Below are 17,099 nucleotides of genomic sequence, written 5' to 3' on the forward strand. Positions count from 1 at the left end.
TTAGACCATTCTAATTTTTATGTCACGTCTCATGTTATTCTAGTCTAGTCCAGTTGTTTACATCCCACATAAATCAACCTGGAATCAAGGCAATGAAACATTAAAAAAAAAAACCCCACAAAAAACCTATTAATATAATAACAAACATATAACTTCAATATATTTGCTAAATAGGTAAGTTTTTAGTGCTTTCCTAAACATCATGTAATTATGAAGTATCTGTATTTGAACTGGAATAAAATTCCAAATCCTACTAGACTGATAGTTAAATAAACTTTCATGAATGTGTTTATAGCTAACCTGAGATACAGAAGGATTAATAAAGATCCAAAGCGAGAGGCAGAATGAACAGTAGGAAAAGTAATTAACTGGATTTGATTTGCTTACTTTATTTATTTTTTGTCTATTAGATTGTAAGCTCTTTGAGCAGGGACTGTCTTTCTTCTATGTTTGTGCAGCGCTGCGTATGCCTTGTAGCGCTATAGAAATGCTAAATAGTAGTAGTAGTAGACTAGAACTTGAAGGCAGCAACCATTAATTAATGTTATCTCCTTCCTTGAGGGTGTCCACTTTTGCAAATCTTCGTCATACGCAAAAAAAGCAAACGCTCCCTTCTAACCCTTCGGCAATGTCACTATCAAATATATTGGATAGAATTGGCCCCAATACCAACCCTTGGGGCACTCTTCTACTCACCTTTCTTTCTATAAAGTAAATTCCATTCAGTTCTGAAGGTTGTCAGTCAACCTGTTTCTAATCCAGTTCACCACTTTGGGTCCTAATTTCAGCCCCTTCAGTTTGTTCACAAGTCTGCTATTAGGAACTGTGTGTCAAAGGCTTTGCTAAAGTCCAAATAGACGACATCTAGTGTGTGCCCTCAATCCAAGTTCTCTGTCACCCAGTCAAAGAAGTAAATCAGATTCATTTGACGTGATTTTCCTTTGGTAAAATGCATTAAACACTAACACTCTTAACCTGAGAAAAATGGCCTAATGCAGGATACTTTTAAAGTATTAGGCTATTTTTCTCAGGTTAAGAGTGTGTTAGTGTTTAATGCATTTTAGTAAAAACCCTATAGTGAATGAAGAGTTGCCAAGCTCATGCTAAAAAGCTTGGTATGCTTACCTTCCATACTACTTGTGAGAGCTCAGTAAATGCGTAATTAAGAGCTATCTTGGACTAGTGTTAACATAATTCTGTTTCTTTACCAAAGGGAAACTAAATAGTGTGGAAGTATGCTACATTAAACATTTTTTCAATTCTCTTGTCTTCCTGGCTACAAAGTATACAAAGAAGCTTAGAACATAAGGTTGTTTGGAAGTGTAGAGCTACTTACACGCCAGCTGTGATGGTGAAAGGAGAACACAGAACTGACTAGATTGCATGTTTAGAATCCTTGTCAAAAAGCAATGGAGAAAAGATTTCTTAGATTCCTCCCAGGCTCTCTCTTTCTTTGACTACCCTGACCCAAGGGATCAGCACCTGTGCATCCCCCCCCCCCCCCCTCTACAACCTTATCAACTTGAGCACACCTAAACAAGTTATCCAGCGTATGCAAACAATTCAGAACACTGCAATATGATTATTTTCTTTACAGAAGCAGGAGAAAATCTTTATACCTCATTGAATTGCCTGGTTGCCTGTTGAGTCAAGGATTAGGAAATTATGAACGGTGAATAGCCAAGCTATTTGATAGATCGTGTAGATTTTATCTCTAAAGCTAGAGCCAGAAGAATGTGTCATCATTCACTTTTTGTTTCTCATCTATTAAGGGTGTAAAGAGATTTACAATATAGTAGTTCAAGAATCTAGGCTTTGGAGTGATTTTTAGATTTAAGAAAAATGTGAAAACCCATTTTTTAAAGAGATTTGTTTAAAATTAGTTTGTCAGTTATTTGGGTTTCTATTATTCTTCCTAAGATATTACATTGTTTTGGGGTTTTTTTTACTTATTGTAAACCGCTAAGAACTGGTGGTTTCAGCTGTATAGAAATACATTGTAATTGTAAATACAAACACCTATAGTTTCACCATACATTTTCTTACTGTCTCAAAGCTCACATGAGCTCTGCACTCATACTGAATGATTAATCAGCTGGGGGAAAAATCTTTTGATTCTGAGACTGCTCAACTTCAAGCCTCCAACCTCCTACAGTGTTCTTTAGCCACTGTAGCAATGTTAATGACAGCAAAGACCTTTGTTCTCTTGTAACCAATTGCTTGTATTTTGCCTTGTGTAAATAAAAGCAAATTGTGAACTGTTCATATGTGTATGTCACCCTCTTTCTCTTCCATATGAATTTTCTCCTTCAGGTACTCTGTATAGGTTTCTTTTCCTGTATTTATGCATATCTTCAGAAGGGTCACTTAAGCCTACTGGGGAGGGGGCCACCTCACGGGTTATCATGAACATTTAAATACTACCATCAGCAAAGGAGGAAGAAAATGCAGCCTGCCAGACAAATCCAGCTGCCAATTCTTCTATCCCCTACTGTAACTAAAAATTCTCTACTCTTTTCACTTGCATTGAATAGAGTCACCCCAGCAATCGTGGAAGAAACTAGGGCCATAGCAGGAGAGAAGGTGAGTCGAAAGAATGCCCCACTAGTGGTAGTCTCAACATACTGAAGAACTGCCTATATCCCACCCTGCAAAAAATACCAGTTTGCTTCGGAGGACATGCAGCTAGTAAAACTCTCATACAAATAAATCTAAGACCACCAGAAACAAACCCTGGTTTGTAAACACCTATTAGGCAAACAAAAATAAAAGTCCTGCTGAATTTATTTTTTAAAATATCAATAGCAATGTAAAGTACAGGAAAATAAGCAAGCTAGTATGTTTTTACATCTGTACACTCAATTAAATCTTAACCATATCAACAGTTAAACAGTGGACTGTGAAAGATCAAGTGATGTGTATGGAATGTATTGCCAAGGACATTATATTATTAGGAGAATCATATCTTCAGGAACAAATCTCACATCCATCTTCTCGGAAACATCAAGAACATAACTGTGAATAGCCACATCTTTAAAGACAAGCTCAAGATGAGTCACATTCAGGTACACTAGGTATGACCCTGTCCCTTGAGGATTCACAATCTAAAGGGGTCTTTTACTGAAGCACACTAGTGTTTCTAGCGTGCGCTAAACGTTTGCAACATCTATATATTCCTATGGACGTCGCTAACCTTTAGCTCGCCTTAGTAAAAGACCTAAGTTTGTACCTGAGGCAGTGAAGGGGTTAAGTGACTTACTCAAGATCACAAGGAGCAGCAGTGGACTTTGAACTGGCCACCTCAGGATATCAACACCGGTGCTCTAACCACTAGGCCCACTCCTCCACTAGAAATGTTAATAAAGTGATTTTCAATATTTTATAGTTTGTATGAGTTGATATGTAATTCTGTTCAAAATTAATTTTTTGATAGAAGTGTTATAACTTATGAATGAAATTAAACCTGAAATAACATATTTATTCATTTTCATTTGATCATAGTACACATCAAGAAATGCCTATAAATGAAAGCTACGCACAATGTATTGCAGAAAATTAAGGGAAAACTGCATAGTTAGTACAATTTTAAAATAAATTTAGTCTTTGCTACTTAATCTTTATAAAACTAGCATACTATTTTATATGAAAAGGGAAGTTTCACTTTTCCAAACTCAGCTGAACACTGGGTCTTGACTCATAAGAAAAGCTAACATTTGCCAAACACATTGTCCAATTACTTTTTAAATAACTAAAAGTGCTGACATACTATAAGAAAGACCAGTTTCCAAAAAAGGCCTAAATAAGAATGGGAGAAAAATTTATAATGCTTGGGGTGAAAAAGACCCCCAGACGCACTGCTTCTTGTGCAATATTATTCTTTGGGGCTTATGTAATAAAGGTGTTCGTGTTAAAGTCAGGTTTTTGGACACCTTTTGTCCATATCTTGACATTATATGAGTGTTTGCTCTTTCCTATTAAAAAATGGAGTCCTTTTTTTCTCATGTTTGTACTACGTACACCACTTAGTCCTGCTTGGTCAGTTTATTAGTGCTTTCTATACCGCTTAAACTATAAACTATTAAATGCATTTTAACAAATGCCAACATCCACATACTAGTGACATTAACGGATTCTGTTTGTATGCACACTTGCACCACCCTCATGGTAACATAATGCTTGCAAATAAGGTTATGCCATCGTTAAGTATTACTGCTGGATGCACTCATGAAGGTAACAAACCTCCTGCTGTACAATCTGGTGTTGACTGAGCCTCCCTTCCTGTATTCCCATATTTACCTCCCTCACAGAAAAAACTAGGTATCCGGGACTCTACTTCTCAAAACTGGCCCTCTGGTCTTTACCATCCCTAAAAAAGCTCCCTACCTATTCCCTGGCAAAAGGGAGCCAGTTTACCTCCTGCCAGGAGCGGCATAGTGCTAGCTGATTTTAACAAGGGTTAGCACATAGACCTCTTAGTGTCATAATAGGCTCAGACAATATAGTGGACATATGAGCAAAGCTGAGAAAAGTATGTTGTGTCATCATGTGCTAATCATAATACCTAAGCACTCTTTCCTCATTGGCTAGGATGGGGGGGGAGGAGCAGTTGCTGCTGTTCTGCACAGCTAAGAGAGAACTCTTGACTGCTTTCCAGCTTTGGTTCCTTATAATATTACTGGCTACCCAAGGGACAGTCATCTTCCCCCCATGCTCACAAGGACCCTGACGTGCTGGACCTAGACACGAGAGTGCAGGAATAAAAGATTAGCCTATGCTGGCTGTGACTCAAGCTGCCTTACTGGAAATTAAGTTTCATGTCACTGGTCCATCAGGGTGGCCTGGGTTCCCTGCAGTTCTGGTGAGCTTAGGACCCAAGAGGAAGGGAGGAAGACTGCTGTAGCCACCTTCAGAAATGAAGTGATGCTGTGGACCTCAGAGGAGGCAGTCCTCAGTACACCAACAGCTCAGGCAGCCACCTAGGCCTGCTTACTGAGTTGCTGAGAGATCAAAGAGAGAGGGTTACAAAGGGGAGGACAAAAACATAGAGAAAAAAGGTTTGAATTAGATCTATTGTAGACAGGGGCTTTTTATGTCATTATTGATATAACAACATAGGATATTTATCTTCAGTGTTTGATGTACTAGCAAACATTAACGGTGTCTTTTACAAAAAGCATGTGTCAACATGCACGATTTGCCACAGGCTCCCTGCATAAAAATAGATCCTGCAGCAAAAAAACTTACATAGATGGCATTAGCATCTGTTAGCTAGTAGTAAATGCTCCCCCCCTCTATGATTTATATTATAAAGTGATATTTCTTCTATGCAGTCAATAGTTACTAGGCACGCTAAATTGGACTAATTTGACTGGCCTACAGAAAAATAATGCCATGTGCTTGAGAGATCCATGAATATTGCAGAAGATGGCATTAAAGCCAAGATACAGAAACATCACAGACTACTTAACACACCCAACCCAATGTGGATAAAAAGAAGGTTTACGAGACTACCACGGGTTCACCCTGTGGCTTAAGCCATAACCCTGTGAACGAAATAAAAACAGTGTCTTTGGTTAGGATTTTCCTGGGATATTTCAGCAGCAACACACAATCTTGGAGAGCAATAGCTGGTAGCTGCCACTATTAGAGCAATTCCTACCAGCAGTGAGGCTATGTTTACATAGTAACACAGCCGATAAAGACCAGTATCCAGCCCATCCAGATATCCCTCTCTCCCCCCTGGCCAAAGGGAACATAAGTGATGTCCTGGCAAAGTACTTAAAGCAGGGGAAGAGAGTTCTCCACCAGCCATCATTAATCATTACATCTCTTTGTATTGAATAAAGCAAAATTGATAATATAAAATTGCAACAGGAATAATCATTGAAGCCTGTTAACTTAAATGCAGATGGTTCCAATGTATGGGGATGTCTCTCCTTCGAGCTACCAACTCCTTACATCCAGGAGCCGGATATCTCCATTGATTGCGAGGACCTTGATCTCGCTGAGGTTTTTAAACCTGTGTTTATAATCCAGTATATGCACTCCATTCACTGCAACCTTGTACTCATGACTGTCACAATAGATTATCATCTAGAAAAAGAAAGAGCAATGTGGTATTTAGTTCTAGCTAGGTATTAATTAACAGACAATAAGTTAGCCTTGGCAACTGCAGAACCAAGCAAAAATTGATTTTATTATGGTTTTGATGTTCTAAATCACTCAAAAGCAGCAGCTGCTTTTTCTTAACCTCTGCCAGGAACTAAGGATATTATACTGTACACCGCCTTCAGTGAATTCCTTCAAAAAGGAGGTAAATAAATCCTAATATTACTAAAGCCGCCATTTTGCACAACACCTCTAGATTGAGACGTTCACAGTTCCCCTGATATTTACAAAAGGCTTAGTCAAATGCATGAGCTTTTTGTATAATAAGGGCAATTCTATAAACTGGGAGCTTACACTTATGCACACATTACAAACAAACATCAATAACTGGCCTTGGCACTAGTTTGTAAATATCCGTTTCTTAGTGGGGATCTGCAAGTGGGGCATAGAGAGAGAAGCAACATGGGGATGGGTTACAGGTGCACCTCCCACTTGGGTAACTTATACGTGTCCCTGCCACATCCAGGCGCTTGCACTTACATCAGCTCTGACTGTTGTAAATGTGGACACCTACATGTTGGCTGCATCTAGGTTCTGTTACAGAATAGGCTCCTACTGCATGGTCTTGGGGTGTTATCAAATTACCGGACTGTGCACATGAATGTTTACAAAAGGGCTGCTCCCACAGTATATGTTATCAAATACATGGGCAAAGAGTAGCATCAACTCATCAGCTTGCACGTTAACATGCCGGCACTGCCAAGTGCAAATGGTACCACTTATACGTACAGCAGGTCAGTTTTACAAATCTATATATACAAGGGCTGCCAACAAACTAGCGAGGCCCTTATTATTATTTGTTTATTTTTAATTTGGTAGCTTATGTAAAGCCCTGAGTGAAACAAGCACTTTTTACAAAAATCTGTTCATGCCTTTGAGAAGATGTAAATACTGACAATGAAATTTGTTTGAATATATGTATATTCCTACTGTAAAGTGGGGAATACACATATAGATCTCTGGCTAGCCCAAGCTCGCCGCCCTCACTCCCAAACATTTGCATCATGAAGATTGCTATGTGTATATAGCAACTTTCTGAATCACCATTTACACATATTTGCAATCTACAGATGTAAATGCTGCTATTTACATGTGGAATTGCTTTGAAAACAACCTCCTAGTCATCTTATACAAGCAGGCCATGCAATTCAAGTACTCTTACGCTCGTACAACTATGAAAATCTAAATTTAGAGGATAGAAAGCAACTTGTAAATATCATAACATGATAAAATGCTACACCTGGCGGAAATTTGGTCTTTTGAAGAATTAAGGGATCTGTATACTCTCCTTGGTAGTGATATTTTACCTTACCTTCAAGTGAAACATTTTCTTGGTACCCAGGGTCGGTTTTGGAATGATTCAGAGGATAGTGAGCAGTTGGAAAATGTATGGATAGTCCTGGAGAAGTTGAATGGTCCTGTGCCTCTTTTATATAAGTTCTTTAGAGGGAAAGACTTTATAAAGTATAATTTCATGACCCAATGGGAAAATCATCTGGGGAAAGAATTAACTCAGAGGGAATGGAAACACACATTTTATGAAGTAAAAAAAAAAAAGCATCTCTATGTGCATTGATTAAAGAAAATGCACATAAAGTAACTAGGTACTACACTAGGTATGGTTGATGGCCATGTTTTCCCAGTGTGTCACTGATGTCTGCTGGGGATGCCCTGATGTCTGAACATGTCTTCCTGTTTGTTGGTCCAGTAGAAAATACAAACAGTTTGGACAATGTTGTTTGGGCACTCGATTCCCTTTTGGACCTTTATCTTGCTTGTTGGGCCTTAATAATAAAAAAGGACCTAAGTGGCATACTAGGATTAAATGCATTTGTTCAGTGATAGTCAAATGCCTAGCAGCTTCCAAATGGAAACAACCTGCGAGTCTAACTTTGCAAGACTGGATTACACGTGTGGAAAACATGTCAAGTATCGTTTTGCAGATCCTGTTAAAACTGGGCCGTGAACACAGATTTCAGAGTCTTCCTGATCTATTTATTTGTTACATTTGTACCCCACATTTTCCCACCTATTTGCAGGCTCAATGTGGCTTACATAGGACTGTGAGGCAGTAGCTACCTCCGGTGGTGAAACAAATACAGAGTGATGTTATAGTCAGTGAGATAAATATATTACAGACACAGTAGGGAATTGTAGAGGAGTTATATAGAGTTCATTATAATTTTTTTGTTTCATTGTGTTGCTGGGTTAAGGCATTTAAACTCAGTCAGTAGGGTATACCTTTTCGAACAAGTTGGTCTTCAGTGATTTCTGGAAGTTGAGGTGGTCGTACGTTGTCTTTACGGCTCTTGGGAGTGCATTCCAGAGCTGCGTGCTTATATAGGAGAAACTGGATCCATAAATTCATTTGTACTTAAGTCCTTTGCAGCTAGGGTGGTGAAGATTTAAGTATGTTCGTGATGATGTGGTTGAGTTTCTGGAGAGGGAGAGTTATCAACGTAAGTTACCGTTAAGTCATGTTATTTTAGTATAGGGTATCATTGCATAAAATGGGACCCTATGCTAAAATAAAACATCTTGTGGTTATATAACCAGTCTTAACAGTAGCCTGCGTTAACTCCCCCCCCCCCCCCCTCCCCGAGAGCCTCTTTTGATTTTATCTGTATGTCTTCTCAGGGTGTGAACTAGAATGTAAGCTCCAAGAAGCAGGGACTGTGTCTAATATGGGTGTCTGTATAGTACTACATAGACTTGGTAGCCCTAAATAAATAATTTGCATGGACCTGATGAGGCGCGGTATTCAAAAATGTATTTAGTCTAATGAAAAGCATTTGGTGTTTGTTAACCATTAAGATAAACTAAAATAATAAAACACTCAATAGCCTTAGCATAAAAAATTACATTAGCCTTTAACTATCTGTTGGCACCTTGCGGTATTTTATAAAAATTTTAAATCGATGTGCTTGAGGTATGTGTAAATACACATATTTTGCAAACTACATGCATACTCTGACTCCATCCACACTAGCCAAATTATGTCCCTGAAAAAGCCTATAGGCATGTTGTGTAAAAGTACATGCCTTATTTTCACCACACATACTATTACACACATATATCATGGGATAATTTTGATGATAAAGTCATTTTCTATAGGAAGAAACAGGTTTATCTACCCTTCTGCATTAAGGAATTGGAGCCTTACTAGGTAAACGGAAAGTACAAGGAGAGAGATCCTGGAATATTGCAGATTATACAGATGGGAACAAAGAGAGAAGAGTGGGAGCCCCTGGATTTCAGCAGGACTAATGCAGCCACAACAAGGTGGGGAAAGAGGTAAAAACAGGAACTCCCTCCCATCACTTCAACCAGCAGACTGTAAACTGTGGTTCAAAAGCCCATTGTAAAGCTTTCTTTTTTTTTTTTTAATGTATTAACTGGATAGGAAAATGAAAGGAAGTCCCAAATCTTTAATTAAATGTAAATAGAAAAGAAGTAAGGAAAGGGAAGTAGAAAGAGGGAGATTTGATATCCCACCTTTTTTGTGGTTACAGTCAAAACAGTTTATATATATTACTAGTGGAACCATGCCAGTTTCCTCAACAATGAAACGGGCCCTAGGAAGGCTGTCATGTAAGCTTTTTTCTCTCTCTCTCCCCTGCCCTCCCCTCCATATCCAGCAATTCTTCCCTCCCCTCAATGTCCAGCGATTCTCCTCTTCCATGCCCTCCCATCCGTGTCCTGTGATTCTCTCCTCTACTGTCCTCCCACCCATCCATGTCCATCAATTCTCCTCTGCCCTGCCCCCCCCTTCCTCCCCTCGATGTCCTGCTTGATGACATAGGAAACCGCTGTTGTGTTATCGGACAGAATCTGATTTGCCCTGAATTAGGCTGAAAAACACTCTCCTCACAGCTATCAGTTCCAGGCAGTTGATCAACTGGGGAAATTGGGGCTTTGGTCAAGATCCAGAGACCCTGAGAAGTTTGGTCGAGACAATGAGCTCCCCATCCAGATAGGTCGGTATCTGTGGTTACTGCTATCCTATCCAGAAAAGCAACAGACCGTGTTCAGTCCATCTCCAAACAAGTGTCTTTATAGTATTCTACCTACAAGCAAGTGTTATTGTATATCTTTTGCATAGGACTTGTTTTCGTGCTACTGAATAAAAAGACTTTTTCACATCCTTGGCCATCGCTCTGGTCATTTCACCCTTCTTGTGTACTGCTTTTGACTGTGTGGTTTTCCTTTTTTTGTTTAAACACTTAAAACACATGGTGGATAAGGGTGAAGCATTTGATACATCACCTTTCTGTGGTACATATATGTACTCAAACTCTGTTTTTGAGGCAATGAAGAGTTAAATGACTTGCCCAGGGTCACAAGGAGCTGCAGTAAGTATCAGACCTGGTTCCCCTGTTTGCAGCTCACTGCATTAACTATTAGGCTAATCCTCCGTGCCACTAAATGTTTTTTCCCTGTGATAACTATATGGGAAGATGCCAGGAACACCCCCAACAGTTATAGCACAGACTTTGTGGTTACTATGTATTAATCTTTACAACTAATGCATGGTAACTGTTAATTTTAACCTTGCCTTAACAGGAAAGAGGATTTTTGCAATTCAAATCATATTTAACCACAGATTTTATTTAGAATTTAAACCCCCACTATACCAACCACTTCCAGGAGACTTTTACCATTAGATAATACTCACTGGTTTCATTTTCTGATTAATAACATCTAGAATACAAAAGCTAGTAAGTTTAACACACTCTTACCTCAAAATACATTCCTGGACTGAATGGAAAATCTGGAAGTTTCTTTTCCTCTTCTCCCCAACTTTCATAAAGATAAGAGTTCCTTACAAACACCTGGGATTTCACTCGTGGGTTCAGATGCAATGCAATGACATTTGAATCACTTGGTTTTAGGTCAACACTAAACCTACAAAAATTAAAGAGAAATGCTCCATTTTGACACACTACATCCCCATCAAGCATAATGTATGTATAGAGTAACTTTGAGCTGCTATAATGAATAAATTTCCTTCTAACGTGGCTTTTCAAAGTTTAGGTGGATCATGCAAGCTTGTTTATTAATTTGCAGTTTCACTAAAAGGAAGGATGCTGAAATGTGGTCTAGATAAGAACATATTTATCATTTGCTAAAATTTTCTATTAAATTTATATCTTGAAGTTCAAGTTTTCCACTACACTAATTGGCACTAGTAAAATACTACTGACCTCTCTAAACCAGTGGTTCTCAACCTTTTTTCTGCTGTGACACTCCTGACAGATGACCAGCCTGGAGAGGTATGTGTGCTCCTCTGAGAATGCAGTAAGCCAGTGATTTCTCATAAATGTTCTCATTTTCTCTCAAATACCCAGTAAGGCTCATCTCCTCTCTAAACACCCTCCAGCCTCAAGCCCTCCCCCAGACTCACTTCCTCTCTTTTTCCCCTCTCAAACTTTTCATTATCCTTTGTCGATCCCTCTTTTAAAACTCATCATCGGATACCCACCTCATCAAACAGATAACCACCAATTCAAACGAAAACTGTCCAAACATGGTCAATACCAACAAAATAGCACGAATGATCACAACAAACATCACCCAACAAACGACAACTTACAAAAATCCACACAACACCAAACCTAACAGCCCTACACCAAAATATCCAAGTAGGCTACATTAATGCCAGATCCGTAGTCAACAAAACAACAACAATTTCAGACTGGATTACTCAGAAAACCTTGATCTTATTTTCCTCAGTGAAAACTGGATCCACAATCAAAAAGACCCCATAATCCTTGAACTATGTTCTCCAGGATATAAAATCACCCACAGGACCAGATCAAAAAAGAGAGTTGGAGGAATTGCACAAAGAACAATTCACTACCGAAACCACAGCTGAGTCCATATCACCGCATCTAGAAATTGCATCAATCAGAATCCAAAAAAATCTCTGATCAATCAGTTGAATTGCATTTTATTCTATAGACCTCCCAGTAATTGGAATGAAAGCCAACCAATCTTCACGGATTTCATCTCCAACACTTGTGTTAATAACTCCAACATATTAATACTAGGCAACATAAACCTTCACTTGGAAGATCCCAATTCCGCCAATGCACACGGATGTAAAGAATTCTTACAGTCATGGGATCTCAAATGGCCTCAAATACAAATCACCCACACTAAGGGACACACACTGGACCTCCTAGCATATAGACCAGCACCTATCAATAACAAATACCACATGGTCAGAAAAACCATGGACCGACCACTACCAATTGAACCTAATCCTAAACTGGCATAAGAAAGGATCAACTCGAACATTAGAATGAACAACTTACACTACAAGAGGTAAAACAGATCCACAAATATTCTGGCAACAGATATTTGCGAACGGCTGGATGACAAGATCCGATTCCATTCAATACCTCAATCAATGGGAAGATAGATGCAGAACTATACTAAACGAAATAGCACCTTTAAAGACGAGAACATCAAGAAGACAAAACTCAATACCCTGTTACAATGACGAATTTAAAAAACTCAAAACAGAAACAAGAAAACTGGAACGGGCATGGAGAAAAGCAAAAGACAAACTTACACTCAATGCTTGGAAACAAATACACAGAAAATACAAATATGCAATCAGACAAACCAAAAGGTCCTACTACAAAACCAAACTAGGATCAGACAACAAAGATCTCAAGAAACTATTTCAACTCGTAAACAAGCTATTAGACACCACACCTGTCACCACATCCAACACTGACATCCCACATGCAGGCAATCTGGTCACCTACTTCAAAGACAAAATAACAAAACTATGCAGCACCCTTCCTCATCATGACACCGATATCGAAAACTTCTTCGACAACCTGGACCTAACCCTGGGTGGACACCCAGCTGACCGAACCTGGTCAATATTCAATCCACTCACCACAGGAATCAGTCACACAAGCGACCCGCAGGTTCGCAAAAACCCACTGCAAACTGGACACATGCCCCAGTCACCTACTTAAATGCGCCCCAACCGATTCATAGAAGACCTTACATCCTACCTTAACTTCATGTTACAACAAGGCTCCTTCCCCAAGGAATATAGTAACATCCTACTTACCCCAATACCTAAAGACACTAAGAATAAAAACAAATGATCTCACCAACTACCGACCAGTTGCATCTATCCCTCTAATAGTCAAATTGATGGACAGCCTAGTAACAAAACAGCTCACGGAATACTTGGACAAGTTCTCAATACTTCACGACTCACAATCAGGATTTCGTTCCCACCACAGTACTGAGACTGTACTAGTCACTCTCCTGGCCAAGTTCAAGCAAGAAATATCCATAGGTAAAAGTATACTCCTCCTCCAATTTGACATGTTGAGCGCATTCGACATGGTAAATCACAATATATTACTGAGACTCCTCAACCACTTTGGTTGTTGGAAACATACTTAACTGGATCAAGGGCTTTCTTACCACTAGAACATACCAAGTAAAATCAAACTCTAATATATCGCCACCATGGAAAGCAGAATGCGGAGTACCCCGAGGATCACCATTATTACCAATACTTTTCAACATGATGATGATCCCACTGGCAAAATCCTTGTCCAATCGAGGTCTCAACCCATTCATCTATGCAGATGACGTCACAATATACATTCCCTTCAAACAAGACTTGACAGAAATAACCAAAGAAATTAATGATGGCCTCAACATCATGGACTCCTAGGCAAACTCATTCCAACTGAAACTAAACACTGAAAAAACACACTGCCTCATCCTCTCATCACAACACAACAAATACAAACCTGCAACTATAACTACCCCAGGACACACACTCCCTATCTCAGAAAGCTTAAAAATACTCAGTGTCACACTCGATCGGAGACTCACACTAGAGACCCAAGTAAACACGGTAATAAAGAAAATGTTCCATGCAATGTGGAAACTCAAACGAATAAAACCTTTCTTCACGGGGGAAACTTTTCGAAACCTAATACAATCAATGGTCCTAAGCCATGCAGATTACTGTAACGGAATCTATGCGGGATGCAAAGCACAACTCACAAAAAAACTCCAAACCGCCCAAAATACAGCAGCCAGACTGATAAATGGTAAAACACAATTCGAAAGAGCCAAACCCCTACGAGAAAAGCTGCACTGGCTCCCAATCAAAGAAAGGACTACCTTCAAAATCTGCACCTTGGTACACAAAATCATCTATGGCGTAGTACCAGGTTACATGATAGACCTAATAGATCTACCAACCAGAAACAGAATCAAATAATCAAGATCATACCTAAACCTACATTACCCAATCTGTAAAAGACTAAAATACAAAACAACCCACGCATCCAACTTCTCCTACATAAGTGCACAACTATGGAACGGACTCCCAAGTACAGTGAGAACAATCCAGGACCACCTAAATTTCAGAAAATCACTCAAGACTCACCTATTTAAAAAAAGCCTATCCCAATGATCCAACAAAAAACCCCAGCACCCAGCGACACAACATAACTAATGATCGTACTGGACAATTTATAATCTTCACCTCTTTTGACCCCATGATACTTGATCCAAACCCACCTCATCTGTTCACAACATAACTTTGTATCTGTTACCAACCGAACTGGCAACAGCCTATACGGTACCATGTAAGCCACATTGAGCCTGCAAATAGGTGGGAAAATGTGGGGTACAAATGTAACAAATAAATGAATAAATAAATAAATAAATAAATCTCTACCCAGTGATGAGAACAGGATCCCCACATTTCAAGCCACAGATAGAGAGAAAGCAACAACAGGAAGAGGTGACAGGGATTTCAGTATGTGGGTCACAGCCAGGGCTGGTCAAACCCAGTAAGCGGGGTAAGCACCGCAGGGGGGCGCCTGCCTTCAAGGGCGCCGCTGCGGTGCCGCCATACCACGCCGCCCTTGGGGGTTTAAATCTTTTATTTACCTCCGTCCCAGCGTCCGCGTCATTTCAAAGCCCTGCCTGTCTCTAGCCTTCCCTCCCTTCGTAGTTCGTTCCCGCAGAGTCTCGCCTTCTGACGTCATTTCCTAGAGGGCGGGACTCTGCGGGAACGAACTCATGAAGGGAGGGAAGGCTAGAGACGGGCAGGGCTTTGAAATGACGCGGCCGCTGGGACGGAGGTAAATTTTAAAAAAGACTTAAACCACGCAGGGTGGCAAGAAGAAAAAGAGGGATGTTGGGGGAGAAGAGGGCGGGCAGGTGGACATAAATGGGAGGGGGATGGAGGCAAAGGAGAATCGCTGGACAGGGGCAGGGTGGGAGAAGAGAGAAAGGATATGGGGGGGGGGCGCCAACTGATAGTCTGCAGGGGGGGGCGCCAGAGACCCTAGGACCGGCCCTGGTCACAGCTCTCCTTATCCAGCATGCACATGAAGCAATTAAGGAAAAGGCAGTCTTGCTATCTACATCAAATTTTTGACAACACACTTCCTAGCTCTGGCTGAGCAACTAGTGTGACCCAACACCCTAGTTGAGAACTGCAGCTCTACACAACATTTCAAAAGTATAACACGTATCTGGTCAATATTCATAGCTATTTAAACAGGTCAGAGAGGGGTGTTTCAAGGGCAGAGTTGGGGAGGAGCTGGCAGTAATGCAAGTCCCACAATATTTGGTGCCAGCACCTGCATAGCTACTCGATCAAACACCTAACTTTAGTTGGTTAGCTATGAGGGTGCTAGCACTGAATATTGGCTGGCACCTGCTTAGCTGTCAGTAAGGCCAAAGCTCATTGCTCCCCCCCATCTTCCTGAAGCAGCTCTGACTCCCCCCAAGCCCCAGATGGTCCCCCTGGGCCCAACTTGACATTTCATTCTTTAGATTGTAAGCTCATTTGAGCAGGGACCGTCCTTCTTTGTTTATTTTGTACAGCGCTGCGTAACCCTAGTAGCGCTCTAGAAATGTTAAGTAGTAGTAGTAGTATTTACTGGCCCTGATGATCTAGTGGGTCCTTGGAGTAGGAGTGAACCCCACTCGCCCCTGCCCCTTGCAATGCCTAATCAAAAATGGCTACCACAATCTCTACAAAAGCAAGCATTACATGGGGAGGGGTGAGAGAATGTCAGAAAGAGTGGTTGGGTGGGAAACAGGGAGCCTGGAAGAAGTGGGAAAGAGTGACCATAAAGACACAAATGTAGCCACAAAGCTTTTGAAGATTTCAAAATAATATTTAGAAAATGTGCTGGATAACCACTTACACCTGGACAATCAAGTGCAAATCATCACGAAACGTATGTCCTATGCAGTGTGGAGGCTGAAGCGTATCAGGCATTTCTTAACACAGGAGCTATTCCGTACCCTTGTTCACTGGCTGGTCCTGTCCCATATAGACTACTGCAGTGGGATCTATGCCGGTTGCCAGGCCTATATTCTTAAACGGCTTCAAACGGCTCAAAACACAGACACACGACTTATCCTGGGGAAATCACGCTTTTTTTCCTGCTCAGCTGCTCCGTTTTCAACTACACTGGCTCCCTATCAAGGACCGTATTACATTTAAAATCTGTTCACTTACACACAAGATAATCTATGGAGAAGCCCCTGAATACATGCTTACTATAATCGACCTGCCCTCTAGAAATGCCCAGAGCTCTGCAAGGACTTACCTCCATCTTCATTACCCCACCTGTAGGCATGTAAAATACAAGTCTCTTTATGCTTCGTCCTTCCTCATCAGCACACAATCCTGGAATGTCCTGCCACGACAGCTTAAGGAGCTTGTTGACCATCAGCAGTTCAAGAAGTCCTTAAAGACCTTCTTATTCACCAAGGCTTATTCCCCTGGCTACTCCATTGTTGAACCTCTACCACTTGTTGGCTCTTCACCCCTATCCTTTGCCCGTGTCATTCCGTGTACCTTCCCCTCCTGTCACATTCTGCTATATTGAATTGTATACTCTTGACTTAAT

The 17,099-nt window shown here is 40.5% G+C and overlaps 1 protein-coding gene across 1 annotated transcript in view; it reads right to left on the reverse strand.

The window, feature by feature from the left end:
• Nucleotides 1–3,452: 3,452 nt before the first annotated feature.
• LGALS8 (galectin 8) overlaps nucleotides 3,453–17,099 on the reverse strand; it is a 39,077-nt gene continuing 25,430 nt past the window's right edge. The window contains exons 8-9 of the mRNA XM_030196519.1: nucleotides 10,908–11,073; nucleotides 3,453–6,093 (exon numbers count right to left, since the gene is read on the reverse strand). Of these exons, the coding sequence (XP_030052379.1) occupies nucleotides 5,944–6,093; nucleotides 10,908–11,073 (316 nt within the window). The 3' untranslated portion in view covers nucleotides 3,453–5,943. The remainder of the gene's footprint in view (nucleotides 6,094–10,907; nucleotides 11,074–17,099) is intronic.

This window comes from Microcaecilia unicolor, chromosome 3 (genome assembly GCF_901765095.1).
Source record: "Microcaecilia unicolor chromosome 3, aMicUni1.1, whole genome shotgun sequence".
Classification (NCBI taxonomy): Eukaryota; Metazoa; Chordata; class Amphibia; order Gymnophiona; family Siphonopidae; genus Microcaecilia; species Microcaecilia unicolor.